The 19,412-nt window shown below is 35.3% G+C and overlaps 1 protein-coding gene across 5 annotated transcripts in view; it reads right to left on the reverse strand.

Moving 5' to 3' along the window:
* Positions 1-19,412, reverse strand: part of LOC125679686 (ribonuclease 3-like) — a 50,198-nt gene that overhangs the window by 17,188 nt on the left and 13,598 nt on the right. For 4 of the 5 annotated variants that reach the window (XR_008800187.1, XM_056155180.1, XM_056155183.1 and 1 more), the window contains exons 5-14: positions 19,392-19,412; positions 17,579-17,759; positions 16,177-16,333; positions 9,466-9,614; positions 5,396-5,476; positions 5,134-5,220; positions 4,802-4,888; positions 3,278-3,349; positions 1,073-1,220; positions 299-468 (exon numbers count right to left, since the gene is read on the reverse strand). The exon at positions 19,392-19,412 is cut by the window's right edge and continues 168 nt beyond it. Coding sequence is in view for 4 of the 5 variants with exons in the window: in XM_056155180.1 (XP_056011155.1) it covers positions 299-468; positions 1,073-1,220; positions 3,278-3,349; positions 4,802-4,888; positions 5,134-5,220; positions 5,396-5,476; positions 9,466-9,614; positions 16,177-16,333; positions 17,579-17,759; positions 19,392-19,412 (1,153 nt within the window). In the remaining variant the exon portion in view is untranslated. The remainder of the gene's footprint in view (positions 1-298; positions 469-1,072; positions 1,221-3,277; positions 3,350-4,801; positions 4,889-5,133; positions 5,221-5,395; positions 5,477-9,465; positions 9,615-16,176; positions 16,334-17,578; positions 17,760-19,391) is intronic. The other variant, XM_048919110.2, reaches the window with a different exon arrangement.

Consider the following 19,412-nt stretch of genomic DNA (forward strand, 5'->3'; position numbering starts at 1 on the left):
TTTAGAGCCCAGAAACCATTGCGTCTACAGATGGATGGACGGACGGATGGACAGACAGACGGACAACCCGATTCCAGTATACCCCCCCCCCCCCCCACAACTTGTTGCGGGGGGTATAAAAATGGGGGTGGATATGACAAAAAGGAAGAAGGAAGGGAAAGGTGGGGGAGGGAGAAGAGAAAGTGATGCAGGGGGAAGGAGAGATGGAACCCTCCCCCACCTGTCCATTCTCCATCCCATAAAAGTTGATTTTAGGTAGCTTAGATAAACAGAGATCCTTGATTAAATGTTTCCTTACCATGCCAGGATAGGTTACGACACTTCCACGGACAGCATCCACAAAGCCCTGCCACTCGTGTACGTCATAATTCAGAATCTGGGCCAATTCCGTTTCCTCCAGTAATGGCTTGGAGCTCTTCAGTAAGTAACTCAGCACATCATTCATTGACAGGATCTCCTTACCATTTTCTAGGAAGGAACAAGATTAAAAACAGACTGTCAAAAATATCCAACAGGTAGGAAATTACATGTACCATCAAGTATCATGTACTGCACCCCCCCCCCCTCCCCCGAAATTCTAACCCTTACAGAAGTTGGAAGTACGCTCCAGCAATGGCATGGAAAAGATCACCCTCCCCCCATTTTTTGAAGTCAAAGTTCAGGTCACTAATGACCTTTTTTTTTGCTATCGCTGCTTGCATTAATGCTTGGGAATTGTCATCAGAGTCATTAATCTCAGATGAGTGCTAGATATGGACAGCAGATCAAGCCAATCAAAATTTATAATCAGAAAGTAAAATACGCGGATAACAAAGGGCTGCTGACGAACAATTTTGATTCGTTATAACATTATAAATGTAGTTTGTTATATCCAATAAGTTCATAATGTGTTTTAAAACTAAAGGAAATGAAAATCCCTTCACTGTAAGTGTGAATTCGTTATCAGCATAATTCACTCTTACCGTGTTTTACTGTATTCATCAGGTTCCCTGTATCTCTAAATCTTTTAAGACACTTGTATTCTATATGTACTTCTTGGTATCTGGAATTTGTACATGCTTTATGTCCATACCTGGTAGAAGTCTAGCAAATCTTGGCATGAGGTGGAATCTGTTACAGTGGTCCTTGTTGCCCGGACCTTTCCAGTCCAGGTCTACCAGCTCCAGGATCTCATCAAACAGGAACTGCTGAAACAGGTCTAAGCTCTTCACGGTAAAATTCTGCAAAATAAAGAAAACCTTTGAATCAGAATCATAAATTCCTGTGTTTATCATAAGACCATGCAAACAACACAACTAAATGAAATGTAAATCTCAGAACAAGGAGTGTCTAAATCTACAACAGAACTTTGTATAGTGTAAGAATGTCTACAACTTTATACTTATTTGTTTCACAATGATTAACAAACAAGTTCTACAATTTACACTAAGCTTCACACACATCAACAGACCCATTTGTGTTACAGTGGAACCCCGTTATTACGTTCCCCCTTTATTACGTTAGTCCGCATATTACGTTGGAATTTCAAAGCACAAAACCATTTCTTAACAAACCTATATAAAATAGACCTCGTTATTACGCTGTCCCTAGATGCCGGGACTCGGTATTACATTGTAAAAATTCCGACAAAAACGTAATAAACCTCTAATTATTCAATAGTGATTCTCAAAATAATAAGCCAATCACACCTTGGCTGCCCCTGGCAGTCACCACATAAATTTCCTGGTCTGTTAGGGGATTAGAGACGCTTGACTGGTCATGCTTTGATAGATCTAGTGACATCAATATAGGTGAATACCTTGTACCGAAGCCAGTGATAAGCAATTAAATGATGTTTATTTAGAAATTGTACTCAATAAAATTTTCTTCATTTTTCATATTTTGATGATCAAAGAAATAATAATTTCTCAACCATATGCATGTTTAGCATCGTGTGATTGCTTTCGATATTAAAACTCTATTTACGGACAGCATGTAGGACAAAATTTATCGTATCACAGTTGAGACAGCTTGGATAACGGCTTGGACATAGGACACACAATGATAACATACATGTATATATAGGACACACAATGATAACATACATGTATATATAAGACACACAATGATAACATACATGTATATATAGGACACAATGATAACATACATGTATATATAGGACACACAATAATAACATACATGTATATATAGGACACACAATGATAACATACATGTATATATAGGACACACAATGATAACATACATGTATATATAGGACACAATGATAACATACATGTATATATAGGACACACAATAATAACATACATGTATATATAGGACACACAATGATAACATACATGTATATATAGGACACAATGATAACATACATGTATATATAGGACACACAATGATAACATACATGTATATATAGGACACACAATGATAACATACATGTATATATAGAACACAATGATAACATACATGTATATATAAGACACACAATGATAACATACAGGTATATATAGGACACACAATAATAACATACATGTATATATAGGACACACAATGATAACATACATGTATATATAGGACACACAATGATAACATACATGTATATATAGGACACACAATGATAACATACATGTATATATAGAACACAATGATAACATACATGTATATATAGGACACAATAATAACATACATGTATATATAGGACACACAATGATAACATACATGTATATATAGGACACACAATGATAACATACATGTATATATAGGACACAATGATAACATACATGTATATATAGGACACACAATAATAACATACATGTATATATAGGACACACAATGATAACATACATGTATATATAGGACACAATGATAACATACATGTATATATAGGACACACAATGATAACATACATGTATATATAGGACACACAATGATAACATACATGTATATATAGGACACAATGATAACATACATGTATATATAGGACACACAATGATAACATACATGTATATATAGGACACACAATGATAACATACATGTATATATAGGACACACAATGATAACATACATGTATATATAGGACACAATGATAACATACATGTATATATAGGACACAATGATAACATACATGTATATATAGGACACAATGATAACATACATGTATATATAGGACACACAATGATAACATACATGTATATATAGGACACACAATGATAACATACAGGTATATATAGGACACAATGATAACATACAGGTATATATAGGACACATGATGATAGTAACTTACATCTGGAATGGGTTCTTCAATAAAATGAATTGTGTAGTCAATGTTGAATCGGATAACTCTGCAGACTGGTATCTATAACGATACAACTTCAATATATACACTTCAGATTCCTCATCATATATAATCAACATATATACCAAAGCCTCTGTCCCAAAATCAAAATACTGGCTTTATCAATCATCGATATATTAATACATATCTAATCATCGATATATTTATACCTATCTAATCATTGATATATTTATACCTATCTAATCATTGATATATCTATACATATCTAATCATTGATATATCTATACGTATCTTATCATTGATATATCTATACGTATCTAATCATTGATATATCTATACGTATCTAATCATCGATATATTTATACATATCTAATCATTGATATATTTATATGTATCTAATCATTGATATATTTATACGTATCTAATCATTGATATATTTATACGTATCTAATCATTGATATATCTATACATATCTAATCATTGATATATTTATACCTATCTAATCATTGATATATCTATACCTATCTAATCATTGATATATCTATACATATCTAATCATTGATATATTTATACCTATCTAATCATTGATATATCTATACGTATCTAATCATTGATATATTTATACCTATCTAATCATTGATATATCTATACGTATCTAATCATTGATATATCTATACGTATTTAATCATTGATATATTTATACCTATCTAATCATTGATATATCTATACATATCTAATCATTGATATATCTATACATATCTAATCATTGATATATTTATACGTATCTAATCATTGATATATTTATACGTATCTAATCATTGATATATTTATACCTATCTAATCATTGATATATCTATACGTATCTAAACATTGATATATCTATACATATCTAATCATTGATATATTTATATGTATCTAATCATTGATATATTTATATGTATCTAATCATTGATATATTTATACCTATCTAATCATTGATATATTAATATGTATCTAATCATTGATATATCTATACCTATCTAATCATTGATATATTTATACGTATCTAATCATTGATATATCTAGATCTACATGTATTTAATCGTTGATATATTTATACGTATCTAATCATTGATTTATCTACATGTATCTAATCATTGATATATTTATATGTATCTAATCTAATCATTGATATATTTATACGTATCTAATCTAATCATTGATACATTTATACGTATCTAATCTAATCATTGATATATCTATACACATCTAATCATTGATCAATCTATACGTATATATCATGGATATACAGTATTTATCTATCATTGATACATGTAAATCTATCCTTGTTAATCTGAGTATGGCACTCACAAAGTCATGGCTAAATGACAATTAAGTCAAAGTAAGTACGTACTCATGTGATAAAGGGAATCCACGAGAAACTAACCTGGAAACTAACCTGGATTGATTTGTCTATAATAAAAACCTGTACTTACTACCCTAAAAAGCAGACATACACATAGAACTACTTACATTCTCCAGCTTTTCATGAGATAACATAGAAAACCCCTCAAATATGTACTCATGGTTGTCGTGTTCTATGATTGTAGGGGCCTTCGTCTGAAATTGAATAAAACAGCAATTTAAGTTCAACCTTCTACAGGTGAGCAAATTGTATAACAAAAATAATTGGCCTTCAAGAATCCATTATATATACGGTCTTTGTGATATCTCTCTGGCCTTTTCCAATCAATGAATTTTTCAGCTTTTGATACGACTGGCCGAATTCTCATTCAGAGGACTCAAGCTCTGAGACACTGTCCATTTTAAAAACAATTCTTTCCAGAGATTTCTGATGAACATACCAGGAAATTGGTTGGAGGAGACATGGTGATTCTGTAGTGGAAAAGCTTGTCATTGTTATTGCTGTGTGGATCACAAAGAGGAACAGCCTATAAACAAAAAAGCACTTATCTGTATATGTATACCAGTAAATAAATAAAACAGAGGAAAGGCTGATCTATCTTATCTGTATACCAGTAAATAAATAAAACAGAGGAAAGTGATCTAGGCTGTGACATAGACACAATCAGCATTTCTTTCGAATGAAATAGACATAATTCTAACCTTTTCCCCTGGATACTTGCTGTGTCGGATCCCAGACTTCTGAGACTTCAGACTGCATTTACAAAGAGGACCATCATTCAACTTATAAAAAAAAAGGACATACAACTTACAAAAACAAAGACATTTAACTTATAAGGACAAAGACATTCAACTTATAAAAACAAAGAAAATTTATTTTGATGCAAAAATATATACCTTCACCTTCTCCCATCTGTATCAAAGTTTAATTCCAATCCAATTTTAATTATAGCAGAAACTGCACTCACAGATAGAGGGAAGACATAATCATAAATACAAAAACATAAAAATAGTTTTCCTCATGCTTTTTATTTCCATGTAATAACATGAACATTTGTATCTTCTATGTCACAGAACTTCAGATCGTCAAACGTTCAGTGCACATGTTCATTTTTGTCCCATAGACTGGGATTTTGTAAATTACTTCCATTTCATAGTGCCACAGGCTGTCAACGGTGCTGTGTGATAATTACCTCCCATTGCAGGGGTCGAAATTAACTTTTTCTACCACAGGCTAATTTTAGCCTGTGGGTAAAAAATCCACAGGCTAAAATGAAAACCTACAAGCTAAATTGAAAATAATGAAGCAGTGCTCTTTTTATATATATATATTTTTCAATCAATGATTTTCCCCATCATTACTGAGCCTAGTGGGTCAACAGGCAGCGTTTGGACAAGACACTAAGTTACGTAAGTCATATGGTGCAATGTCTAGGTCTCTTGATTATCGCACCTCTAACAGTCTAATCCACTACTTGTTTACCGCATGTCTAGATCCAGTCTTCCAATTTCATGCCACATCAAGCTTGTCACTAGTGATTTTTTAAAGCGAATACAGGACTCATGGTTTTAGAAGCAGCACGATCATGAGTCCTATGACTTTTTTGATAATCGTCGACGCGGTGAGAAATGCACGTCACTACAACCCGACCTCAATATGACAATAAATTTAGATATGACATTCTCATGATTCTGATAAAAATAACTACCGGAAGACTTGGTAAAACATAGATTCCGATATTTTTTTGTAGATAAATGAATAACAAAAACATCATACTTGGAATTATTCAATTTAATCACCCCTATAGGTGAACAGGACTCGTGGCACATGTCGATATGCGATGTCCGATCTCTAAAGCATTTGTTTGACTCCGAGTTTCTTAAAAAATCATAAAAGGAAAATCCGGATAAAAACGGTTATTGAAATCGGTCGTTCATGTTAGCATTTGTATGATTCAGAGTGCAAGTTTGAGAGAAGCGAATAGCGTATCACCGTATAAAACGGATACGATACGATCATAGTTTGTAAATCACCACTCGCTAAGATTTTTGAGTGTCCATTATTTTTACTCGCTATTTTTCAAATGTACTCGCATTTTGCGAGTATTTCTCGCTAATTTCAAGCCCTGCATTGTACTACAGTCTGTGTGATAATTACCTCCCCTTTATTATTGTATTACAATCTGTGTGATAATTACCTCCCCTTTATCATTGTACTTCAGTCTGTGTGATAATTACCTTCCCTTTATTATTGTAATACAGTCTGTAATAATTACCTCCCCTTTATCATTGTACTACAGTCTGTGTGATAATTACCTCCCCGTTGTCATTGTAAAACAGTCTGTGTAATAATTATCTCCCCTTTGTCACTGTACAACAGTCTGTGTAATAATTACCTCCCCTTTATCATTGCACAACAGTCTGTGTGACAATTACCTCCCCTTTATCATTGTATTACAGTCTGTGTGACAATTACCTCCCATTTGTCATTGTACAACAGTCTGTGTAATAATTACCTCCCCTTCATCATTGCTCAACAGTCTGTGTGACAATTGCCTCCCCTTTATCATTGTACTACAGTCTGTGTGACAATTACCTCCCTTTTGTCATGGTAAAACAGTCTGTGTAATTATTACCTCCCCTTCATTACTGCACAACAGTCTGTGTGACAATTACCTCCCCTTTATCACTGTATTACAATATGATTGTGTAATAATTACCTCTCCTTTATCATTGTACAACAGTCTGCGTGACAATTACCTCCCCTTTATCATTGTACTACAGTCTGTGTGACAATTACCTCCTATTTGTCATTGTACAACAGTCTGTGTAATAATGACCTCCCCTTCATCATTGCACAACAGTCTGTGTGACAATTGCCTCCCCTTTATCATTGTACTCCAGTCTGTGTGACAATTACCTCCCTTTTGTCATGGTACAACAGTCTGTAATTATTACCTCCCCTTCATCACTGCACAACAGTCTGTGTGATAATTACCTCCCCTTTATCATAGTATTACAATATGTGTAATAATTACCTCTCCTTTAGCATTGTACAACAGTCTGTATAATAGTTACTCCCCCCCCCCCCCTAAACATTGTACCACAGTCTGTGTTATAATTACCTCCCCTTTATCATTGTACTAAAGTCTGTGTAATAATTACCTCCCCTTTGTCATTGTACTACAGTCTGTAATAGTTACCCCCCCCCCCTTTATCATTGTACTACAGTTTGTGTAATAATTACCTCCCCTTTATCATTGTACTACAGTCTGTGTAATAATTACCTCCCCTTTATCATTGTACAACAGTCTGTAATAATTATCTCCCCTTTATCATTGTATTACAGTCTGTGTGATATTTACCTCCCCTTTATCATTGTACTACAGACTGTGTGATAATTACCTCCCCTTTATCATTGTACTACATTCTGTAATAATTATCTCCCCTTTATCATTGTACTACAGACTGTGTGATAATTACCTCCCCTTTATCATTGTACTACATTCTGTAATAATTATCAGTCTTCACAAAAAACTTTGTGAAGCACAGGCCCTTCAGGCCTCCCAGTATAATAATATTGCAAGCCCGAACAATATTTTAATGGCCCAAAATGTTTTTTCTAATTTGACCACTTGTTATTTGCAAGGTACAAGCATGTTCTACTGTAGGAAAATACATATCATAGTTAAAGAACAACTGAGATTATTTTATCTTATTTTATTTTTCAACAGATGACATCAGAAGCTCATGTTCTACTGTGTTTTGTATACACCACGTACAAAACATTGTTTTCTCCCGAATTAAATCTCAGCAAAGGCCCACCCTCAGTCCAATGGGGCTTAACTTTTCGATTTCTTTTTCTCCTTGTACTACTGGTTTTTTTTTTTATTTATTTGGATCTGGTGGTTGTGATTGCGAAATACGCTTGTGAGGTTTGGAATTTCACTGACGAGCTCCCTCCCTACACGGGTTGAATATTATTTTACGTCCCTCTTGAAAATATTTCACTCATATGGAGACGTCACCACTGCCGGTGAAGGGCTACATAATGTAGACCTATGCTCGGCGCTTATGGCCATCGAGCAGGAAGGGATCTTTATCGTGCCACACCTGCTGTAACACGGGACCTCAGTTTTTGCCGTCTCATCCGAAGGACCGCCCCTATTAGTCGCCTCTTACGACAAGCAAGGGGGTACTGAGGACCTATTCTAACCCGAAACTCCACGGGAATCCCAACACGGACATTGAAAGTTAATGTAAATATATAGTATGTGCATGTATTTTTTATATATGCACATACTATATATTTACATTAATTTCCAGTGCCTGTGCCTCCCTATACTTCATAAAAGGCAGGATGGTTGATCATTTTTCGATGCGAAATTTCATTGCTACATGTAAGTCATGACAAAGTCTGAGTCAATCTCACGCTATATTTGTAATATATACAAAACATACAATAAAACATTTACAGGCCCTCCGGACTCCTGGGTTAAATATTTTTAGAAGCCCGATCCCGATTTTACTGGCCACGGACATCGGGCCACCGGTTAACGTCGAAGACTGAATTATCTCCCCTTTATTATTGTACTACAGTCTGTGTGATAATTACCTCCCCTTTATCATTGTACAACAGTCTGTGTGATAATTACCCCCCTTTTATCATTGTACAAGTCTGTGTGATAATTACCTCCCCTTTATCATTGCACTACAGTGTGTGACATTTATCATTGTATCACAGCTTCTCATGGATTCTGTGTGATAATTACCTCCCCTTTGTCATTGTACCATAGGTCCTCATGGAGTCTGTACGGATGTTTTTTGCGCTTGTTCAGAGTCTCCAGCCATTCTTCCTCTCGCTTAATTTCTTCGGATTCTGACTCAGACTCTGAGCTGCTGGAACTGCTGCTCTCAGAACCTGATATGTATACACAGTACAAATACACCATCTCATAAATACACCATCTGATATATATACACACAGTACAAATACACCATCTGATATATATACACAGTACAAATACATCATCTCATAAATACACCATCTCATAAATACATCATCTCATAAATACACCATCTCATAAATACACCATCTGATATATATACACACAGTACAAATACACCATCTCATAAATACACCATCTCATAAATACATCATCTCATAAATACACCATCTCATAAATACACCATCTCATAAATACAGTCAAACCTGTATTAAGAGACCGTCCAACGGAGAATGGAAAAAAGGTCACATATGACAGGTGGTCTCTTAATACAGGTTGCCTATTTTCCGCAGTTAATGGATAAAATTTCACAAATAATTTATACAATGGAGTAAATGACTACATGTATTTGGAATTTATCATTAAGAATATCAAGTACGGTTTTAATAGTTGTAAAATAAAATTAATAATACACTGTAGTTAAAAATCTAGAATACAATGTGTTGTATCATAATTTTTTATTCATCAAAATTACATTTAATCTATTTAAGAATGATAAACTTTTCATGCATTTCATATTACACATTTACATGAGATTTAAAAATTATTTATGAACTGCATGTAAATTTTCTAAAACTTGTAAACACTTTGTTGTAAAGGGTATTCATGTATAGCCTACTTGTACAGTGTAACTAAAAAATGCAGCACTTGTGGTAAGAAAACAAATGGTGAAGTGTTGCGTCTCCTTTTGTACAATACGTGCTGGAAAAATGTTATTCAATTTGAGAAACATTAAATAAATCACAATATATCCATTGTATATGCACAGCAAATCTTTTAAGCTTAGAACTAATGCAGGCAATTTTCTTGAACTCGGACAAGTCAAATACTCGGGACATGTCGAAGTGAGCCGCTAGTTCCGGTCATTATTCTGGAAACCTCTAGTATCTCATGCAGGAAAACTGTGAATACTCCGTTTAAAATTTTAGTCCTGAGCACAATATTTACCTGATTTATATCGCAATCGGGCAAATTTTTTACTCTGTTGAACATAATGGTATAACAAGTGGTAGATTTTCATTTCCGATCTAGCCTACCCGGCACTTCTTAAAGTTTGTCGAAATTCACACCTTCAAATACACCGGCCTTGATTCCCTTATCCTTGATTTTGTTAAATAAACAACAACTCGGGTTTTATTAATTAACCACACAGGACACTGCATGTTGACAGCTTAGGTATAATGATTTATTCAGAGGGCCGACTAATCAAGATCATCGCCAAACTGTGCGTATTAAAACGAAAGTGTTAGGGGCGATAATTCCCAGAATAGTCGGCTCAACCGAAATCGAAAGTAGAAATCACGTTGTAATCGAAAAATGTACAGTCGTTAAATAGAGGTAAAATTTCGTTAAAATACACGAAAAGGTTGTAAAAATCATGGTCGTTGGTCGCGTCAGACAGGTGGTCGTTTAATACAGGTACAATATATAGAGTAACGTCTTGGGGGGAACTTTTTATGGTCACATACGACAGTGAGTCGCTTAATACAGTGGGTCACTATGGCAGTTTTGACTGTACACCATCTCATAAATACATCATCTGATATATATACACAGACCAAATACACCATCTCATAAATACATCATCTCATAAATACACCATCTCATAAATATATCATCTGATATACATACACAGTACAAATACACCATTTCATAAATAAACCATCTCATAAATAAACCATCTCATAAATACATCATCTCATAAATACACCATCTCATAAATATATCATCTGATATACATACACAGTACAAATACACCATCTCATAAATACACCATCTCATAAATACACCATCTCATAAATACACCATCTCATAAATACACCATCTCATAAATACACCATCTCATAAATACATCATCTGATATACATACACAGTACAAATACATCATCTCATAAATACACCATCTCATAAATACACCATCTCATAAATACATCATCTCATAAATACACCATCACATAAATACATCATCTGATATATATACACAGTACAAATACACCATCTCATAAATACACCATCTCATAAATACATCATCTCACAAAAACAAATACATCATCTCAATACTATCAGTAAAGCAATGTGTGTGTTAGATATTTGAGTTATTTAGTGGTCACCGTGGTGACGGTTAAGGAAGAATTTGTTACCTGGTACTTTACCTGTGTGGTGGAGATGAGGGTTAAGGAAGAATTTAATATTTAGCCCCTGTGGTGGTAAATACAGGTTATAAGTTGTGGTATATACATGTGATAAGTTGTGAGGAAGAAATTTTTACCTGGGTATGGTGGTTTAGGAATAAGAAGTAGGTACGATTTTGACCAAATTCTACCTGGCTTTTATGGAGGAAAATTATTTTGCGTTGCAGATATTTTCCTGTTAAATTTCTAAAAGAGTAACTCATAGTAACTCTCAAAAGCGTATGGAAATCAACTTATCTATCGCATGCGTAATACACAATCATTGACAAATAAAGTCAGGGCTTTGATGCTATTTGTGGTGTTTTCATGGTTTTTGTATAGATAAACCAGTGAAATTGAACACCTCTTCCCTCGTCGCCCATAACAATTTTTATATGGTTTAAAATTTTACTAAATAACTTACAATTCTTCTTAGTTTCATCCCGGGTGACGATGGAAGAGGGATTAAAATATCAGTTGAAAGATGCTAACAAATTCGCCATCGTGACGCAATTTGGTTTGAATTTGAATAGGCAGTTGAAGAGGAAATGAGAATCATTTGGGTAGCAAATATACATGTATTTTCCAATAATATATGCTCATATGGTTATTTATTTAAACAGTTTGACATTTATTGAAATCATCATAATAATAAGATGTGTTTGTGAAACACAAATGCCCCCGATAATGGTCAATAACGAAGATGGCCAAGGTCACAAGAGCAAATATCTTGGTACCAGTAGAAAGATCTTGTCAAAAGAAATGCTCATGTTCAATATGAAAGCTCTAATATTTACCATTTAGAAGTTATGACCAATGTAAAAAAAAATTAAAAGTAGGTCAAATGTCAAGGTCAAAAGGTTCAATACCCACGGAAAGGTATTGTCACAAGGAATACTCATGTGAAATATCAAAGCTCTATCACTTATTGTTCAAAAGTTATTAGCAAAGTTTAAGTTTTCAAAAAGTAGGTCAAACTCCAAGGTCAAGGTCACGGAGTCAAAAACGTTGGTACCCACGGAAAGGTCTTGTCACAAGGAATACTCATGTGAAATATCAAAGTTCTATCACTTATTGTTCAAAAGTTATTAGCAAAGTTAAAGTTTTCAAAAAGTAGGTCAAACTCCAAGGTCAAGGTCACAGGGTTAAAAAATGTTGGTACCCACTGAAAGGTCTTGTCACAAGGAATGCTCTTATGAAATATCAAAACTCTATCACTTATTGTTCAAAAGTTATCAACAAAGTTAAAGTTTTCAAAAAGTAGGTCAAACTCCAAGGTCAAGGTCACAGGGTTAAAAAATGTTGGTACCCACGGAAAGGTCTTGTCACAAGGAATACTCATGTGAAATATCAAAGCTCTATCACTTACTGTTCAAAAGTTATCAGCAAGGTTAAAGTTTCAGACAGAATGACAGAATCACAGAATGACAGAATTACAGAATGACAGATAGGACAAATACAATATGCCCCCCGATCTTCGATCTCGGGGCATAAAAATCCGGATAAATTTAAGCCTATCTTACAGACCGGATGCCATTTTTTTGTGTTATGGCTATAGTAAACAGAACGGTGTATAAATAACACCAACCAACGATTCGTGAGAATTCATGTTACATACCAGGTAAACTACATTTGAATAGCTCATATAACGATGGGCGATTCTTTTAATAAACAATATAGACCCTATTCCTTGAAGATTCAAGCATTATTTTTTTACCATTCACATTCATTTGATTAACCACTTATGTGCCACAGGGCCGATTTGCAAACTACGTTGAGTGCCACTGGGTCGATGGAAGTACAAACTATTAAATAAATGTAGATTGTTTTGTGCTATATATATTCGAGTTTATGGTCAATATTTCTCAGCTTGCTTTCAAAGTTGTAAATTTTATAACGTCACAATAATCGTAATGATGTCATGACGTCATATAGCCAACGCAAAAATGGCTTGAATATGGATAAGAGCTTTGCCACCAGAGCCACTTTTAACAAAATACAATATTGGACTTTGTTCCCGATAGAAGTGATGTCACCTACTACAGTTTATACTAATTGTGTACTTTCCCCTCATATATATAACTTGAATCTTGTTAATGAGGCAATGAAGCAGGTGATCAGATGTAGTTCAATATGTAACTCCTAAATAACACGTTCTCTGTCATTATTCCAGTCAAAGCTGTTTCTCTCTAAGTGACGCACCTGAGTGATTTCAGTGTATAACTCGATCAGATGGCACTTAGCAACGTCTTCAAAGTGCAGTGGCATATTTAGAGCCTTCTTTTTTCGTTACAAATTTACAAGGCATTACTGCCATATATAATATAACCTGCACAGGACATATTAAGAAAATGCTAGTTTTATAATTTTATATTCCGTCTGGTTTCCCAAAAGGGCTGAGTATTATGGACAATACATGGTTTTCTTATTCCCCTCTTGTATAAAATGTATAATGACTGCGAAATTTCCAGAGTTACAAAGGAGGAATACTTTATAAAATTGTTTAATCCCGAACTTAATAGAAAATAACTGTGTAAAATTGAAACTACATTGAACTGAACTCTGTAATTGATTTCCAAGTATTGTCTAATATTGTGTGTATTATACCGCTACCAGTGTAATTTATTATGACGTCACAAAGGACAATTACTTACGTCGTGATATGTTGACGTTACTTAGCAATATTATTTCATTTTATAACTGTCTGAAGAGGCATTAAAGCCGAAAGCGCTAACAGTGAAATGTTATTCGAGTTTTGTGTTTCTTGACTTTTATTATTGGATGTATTTACTGTATCAAATACGAATTCTTTTTTACAAACTATATATATATATACATATATATATATACATATGAGAGAGAGAGAGAGAGAGAGAGAGAGAGATGTATTTTGACTTCAATTTTTTTCTTCATGTTTTGTTTATTTAATTTACTTTCTTTCGAGAAACTTTTCACTCAAATTGAGAGGTCATCAGCTGTATGTGAAGTAACACATATAAAACCTATGCTTAGCACTCAAAGCTACATGTATATAGCATTGCATTTTTAACGTGCCAATGCCTGTTGTGACACAGGACCTCCTTTTTTAAGGTCATGAAAAGCTGAAGATAACGAATAGTGATCGATTTGCATAATTCCTTTAAAGAATACAAAATAATGAGTAGGGCAAACACGGACCCCTGGACACACTCGAGGTGGCATCAGGTGCCTATCTGAAAGACCCGTGATTCTCACTTTTGTCGAGCGTTTGTGGAGGAGCACATGTATGTCTACGTCTCAGGTTCAACGTGGCCATGGCATTGAGCGGGGTTCGAACTCACTATACCTCCCGGTTACAAAGCGAATGCTCTATCACTGATCTCCGTTACCGTTTCATGATTATCTCCCCTTTGAATTTGTGTTTCTAGTTTCTCAGATACACTGCATTTTTTCCTGAGTATACCTATGAAATGACATTTTGCTCCAAATACCACGCATATACTGTAACATTGAGAATATACATTTATGATGTTTTATCATCAAAGTTCATGGAATATTGCGTATATCAATTAAAAACAAATACCGATGAATTCCATTGTGTTTCGATTCGTGAAGAGTTATATTGGTGATAACCCAAACTTCGCACACAATTCATGATTTGAATTTGAGCCACCTTTGATGTCATCATATTTTTTTTCGAATGCACGCAAGACTCTAACAAATATAAACACAATTTTTCTTAAAATCTGCCACAATAAAGGAAGTTGGAGACAGAGATAAGAAATCGTTGTTACTGGTATATAAATGTTTCTTTGACTTGATGTTCGGACCAGTATATTTCCGCACCAGAAAAGCTTTCCGCAAATACCTGCAGTTTTTGCCCCTGCTCGGCATATCTGATGTGGTTTCAATTTCCATTTAATACCCATTCAAATCAGTACAAAAACCAATAATTTCGCATTTATTAAAAATTAATACTTCTATGTGTGATATAATCTTTATTTTCCTACTCAAAACATTGCTGGGGAGAACTCTCGTATATTACGTCAAAATTAACGTCAAAGTTGGTGACGTTGACAGTTTAATATAGAGTTTTCCGTTGAATATATTACAGCTGCTATGGTAGATAAAGGATTACAATGGTCATTTTCATAAATGGCACATTCTCAAATACCAGATTTAGTATTTTGGTGAATTTTCTTGAAAGGGCAGATTTTGGCTAAAACCGTACCTTGTCCTTTGAAGTTTTAGAGTGGTGGTGGTTTAGGAATAATTTGTTATTTTACCTGAGTGGTGGTGGCGGTTTAGGAATAATTTGTTATTTTACCTGAGTGGTGGTGGTGGTGGGGATTCCCTGTCACTGGGTACTGAGGGATGTCTACTGGAGGAAAGGATGCGTTCACTCGAGCTGACCTTTGAACTAAATCTGTCTCAAACTTCTCCAACAAGTCCTGCATCCTCTTTGTGGCATTGAAGCATCCTGTCTATTATGGAAAGAAAAACATACAAATCTAAACCATAACTCAATGATAATTACTCAACCAATAAATAAAGCAACAAGAGGCCCAAGGGCCACATCACTCACCTGAGTCACCTTGGCTCATATTTAAAGATTCCCCAATATATTTGTATGCAAAACTTTGATCCCCCCTTGTGACCCCATCTTACCACTGGGGACCATGATTTTAACAAACTGAAATCTGAAATATGTCAGAAAGCTTTCATGTAAATATCAGCTTTTCTGGCTCAGTGGTTCTTGAGAAGATTTTTAAAGATTTATCCTATATATTTGTATGTAAAACTTTGATCTCCTATTGTGGCCCCATCCAACCCCCAGGGGCCATGATTTGAACAAACTTGAATCTGCAATATGTCAGGAAGTTTTCATGTAAATCTCAGCTTTTCTGGCTCAGTGGTTCTTGAGAAGATTTTCCTTACATATTTGTATGTAAAAATTTGATCCCCTATTGTGGCCCCATCATACCCTCGGGGGCCATGATTTGAACGAACTTGAATCTGCATTATATCAGGAAGCTTTCATGTAAATCTCAGCTTTTCTGGCTCAGTGGTTCTTGAGAAGAAGATTTTTCCTATATATTAGTATGTAAAACTTTGATCCCCTATTGTGGCTCCATCCAACCCCCGGGGGCCATGATTTGAACGAACTTAAATCTGCATTATATCAGGAAGCTTTCATGTAAATATCAGCTTTTCTGGCTCAGTGGTTCTTGAGAAGAAGATTTTTAAAGATTTATCCTATGTATTTGTATGTAAAACTTTGGTCCCCTATTGTGGCCCCATCCAACCCCCTGGGGCCATGATTTGAACAAACTTGAATCTGCACTATGTCAGGAGGTTTTCATTAAAATTTCAGCTTTTCTGGCCCGGTGGTTCTTGAGAAGAAGATTTTTAAATGACCCCACCCTATTTTTGCATTTTGTTATTATCTCCCCTTTAAAAGGGACATGGCCCTTCATTTGAACAAACTTGAAAGCCCTTCACCCAAGGATGCTTTGTGGCAAGTTTGGTTGAAATTGACCCAGTGGTTCTTGAGAAGAAGATGAAAATGCGAAAAGTTTACGCTGCTGCCGACAGACAACAGAAATTTTGATCAGAAAAGCTCAGGTGAGCTAAAAACAATAATAAAGGCAACTTCAAAGCAATAATTTCTTTCAGCGTGAACGTTTGACAAATTCAAACAATATATGTAGTGAAGTTTTTGTTCATACCTCATTGTTCCTCCTGAAGTAGAGATCAGCTGGAGAACACCGGAGCCATGCGGGAATAATCTCCTCTGGGAGTTCTATCTCATCCTGTCCGTTCAGCACATCATACCCGGACCGGCTATCAGGTTGTTGACCCCTGTCCCTTCTCACTGGACTCCGGGATCGCTTTGGACTGGATCTCCTGCTAAGAAAACACTTCCAGTTTAATATGGATTGACTGATTGAGAGTTGTTTAAAATTTCAGCAAGAATATTTCACTTCTATATAGACATCACCAACTTCAGATGCACTGCCACCAATTTAAGCATTTGCTTGGCATTCAGGACCATATAACAGTGAGGAATCTTTATGTGCCAACATCCATCACGAAATGGGATCATGCTTTTTATTGTCTCATACTTTCGACATGACTTTCAATTCTAATGCCAAGAACTCTCCAAAGAAATAGTCACTAACTCTGTTGCAGCTGGGAATTGAACCCAAAACCTACCACTCATAAAGTGAGTGATCTACCGACTGAGCTACCACTCATAAAGTGAGTGATCTACCGACTGAGCTACCACTCATAAAGTGAGTGATCTACCGACTGAGCTACCCTCATAAAGTGAGTGATCTACTGACTGAGCTACCCTCATAAAGTGAGTGATCTACTGACTAAGCTACCCTCATAAAGTGAGTGATCTACTGACTGAGCTACCCTCATAAAGTGAGTGATCTACTGACTGAGCTACCCTCATAAAGTGAGTGATCTACCGACTGGGCTACCACTCATAAAGTGAGTGATCTACTGACTGAGCTACCACTCATAAAGTGAGTGATCTACCGACTGAGCTACCCTCATAAAGTGAGTGATCTACTGACTGAGCTACCCTCATAAAGTGAGTGATCTACTGACTGAGCTACCCTCATAAAGTGAGTGATCTACTGACTGAGCTACCCTCATAAAGTGAGTGATCTACCGACTGAGCTACCCTCATAAAGTGAGTGATCTACCGACTGAGCTACCACTCATAAAGTGAGTGATCTACTGACTGAGCTACCCTCATAAAGTGAGTGATCTACTGACTGAGCTACCCTCATAAAGTGAGTGATCTACTGACTGAGCTACTGCGACAGTACAACAAGTTACTAGTGAACATGTACAAGTATTTTCCGTTGTCTGGTATCACAAAGTGGAACATTACCTTGCAATATAAAATAACGTTTTGCTCTCTCCCACGCTTCAAGAATACAAATCTTTTTTATTGCGAGTTTTGCTTTAAATTCCTGGAGCAGTGTGACCTATATAGTTTGAAATAATGTTTTCTGATATATGCAGCTTTGTCTACAAAATTAACTGCCTGGCATTTTCTGATAGCTGTCTCTATTAAATCAACTGCCTGGCATTTTCTGACAGCTGTCTCTATCAAATCAACTGCCTGGCATTTTCTGATAGCTGTCTCTATTAAATCAACTGCCTGGCATTTTCTGACAACTGTCTCTATTAAATCAACTGCCTGGCATTTTCTGACAACTGTCTCTATCAAATCAACTGCCTGACATTTTCTGATAGCTGTCTCTATTAAATCAACTGCCTGGCATTTTCTGACAACTGTCTCTATTAAATCAACTGCCTGACATTTTTTGACAGCTGTCTCTATCAAATCAACTGCCTGACATTTTTTGACAGCTGTCTCTATTAAATCAACTGCCTGACATTTTCTGACAGCTGTGTCTATTAAATCAACTGCCTGACATTTTCTGACAGCTGTGTCTATTAAATCAACTGCCTGACAGAGACTGATGTTTGATGACATCTCTGTTTGTTCACCATTACCTGGGTCTGTTTCTGTTTTTG

This window comes from Ostrea edulis, chromosome 2 (genome assembly GCF_947568905.1).
Source record: "Ostrea edulis chromosome 2, xbOstEdul1.1, whole genome shotgun sequence".
NCBI classification, from domain to species: Eukaryota; Metazoa; Mollusca; class Bivalvia; order Ostreida; family Ostreidae; genus Ostrea; species Ostrea edulis.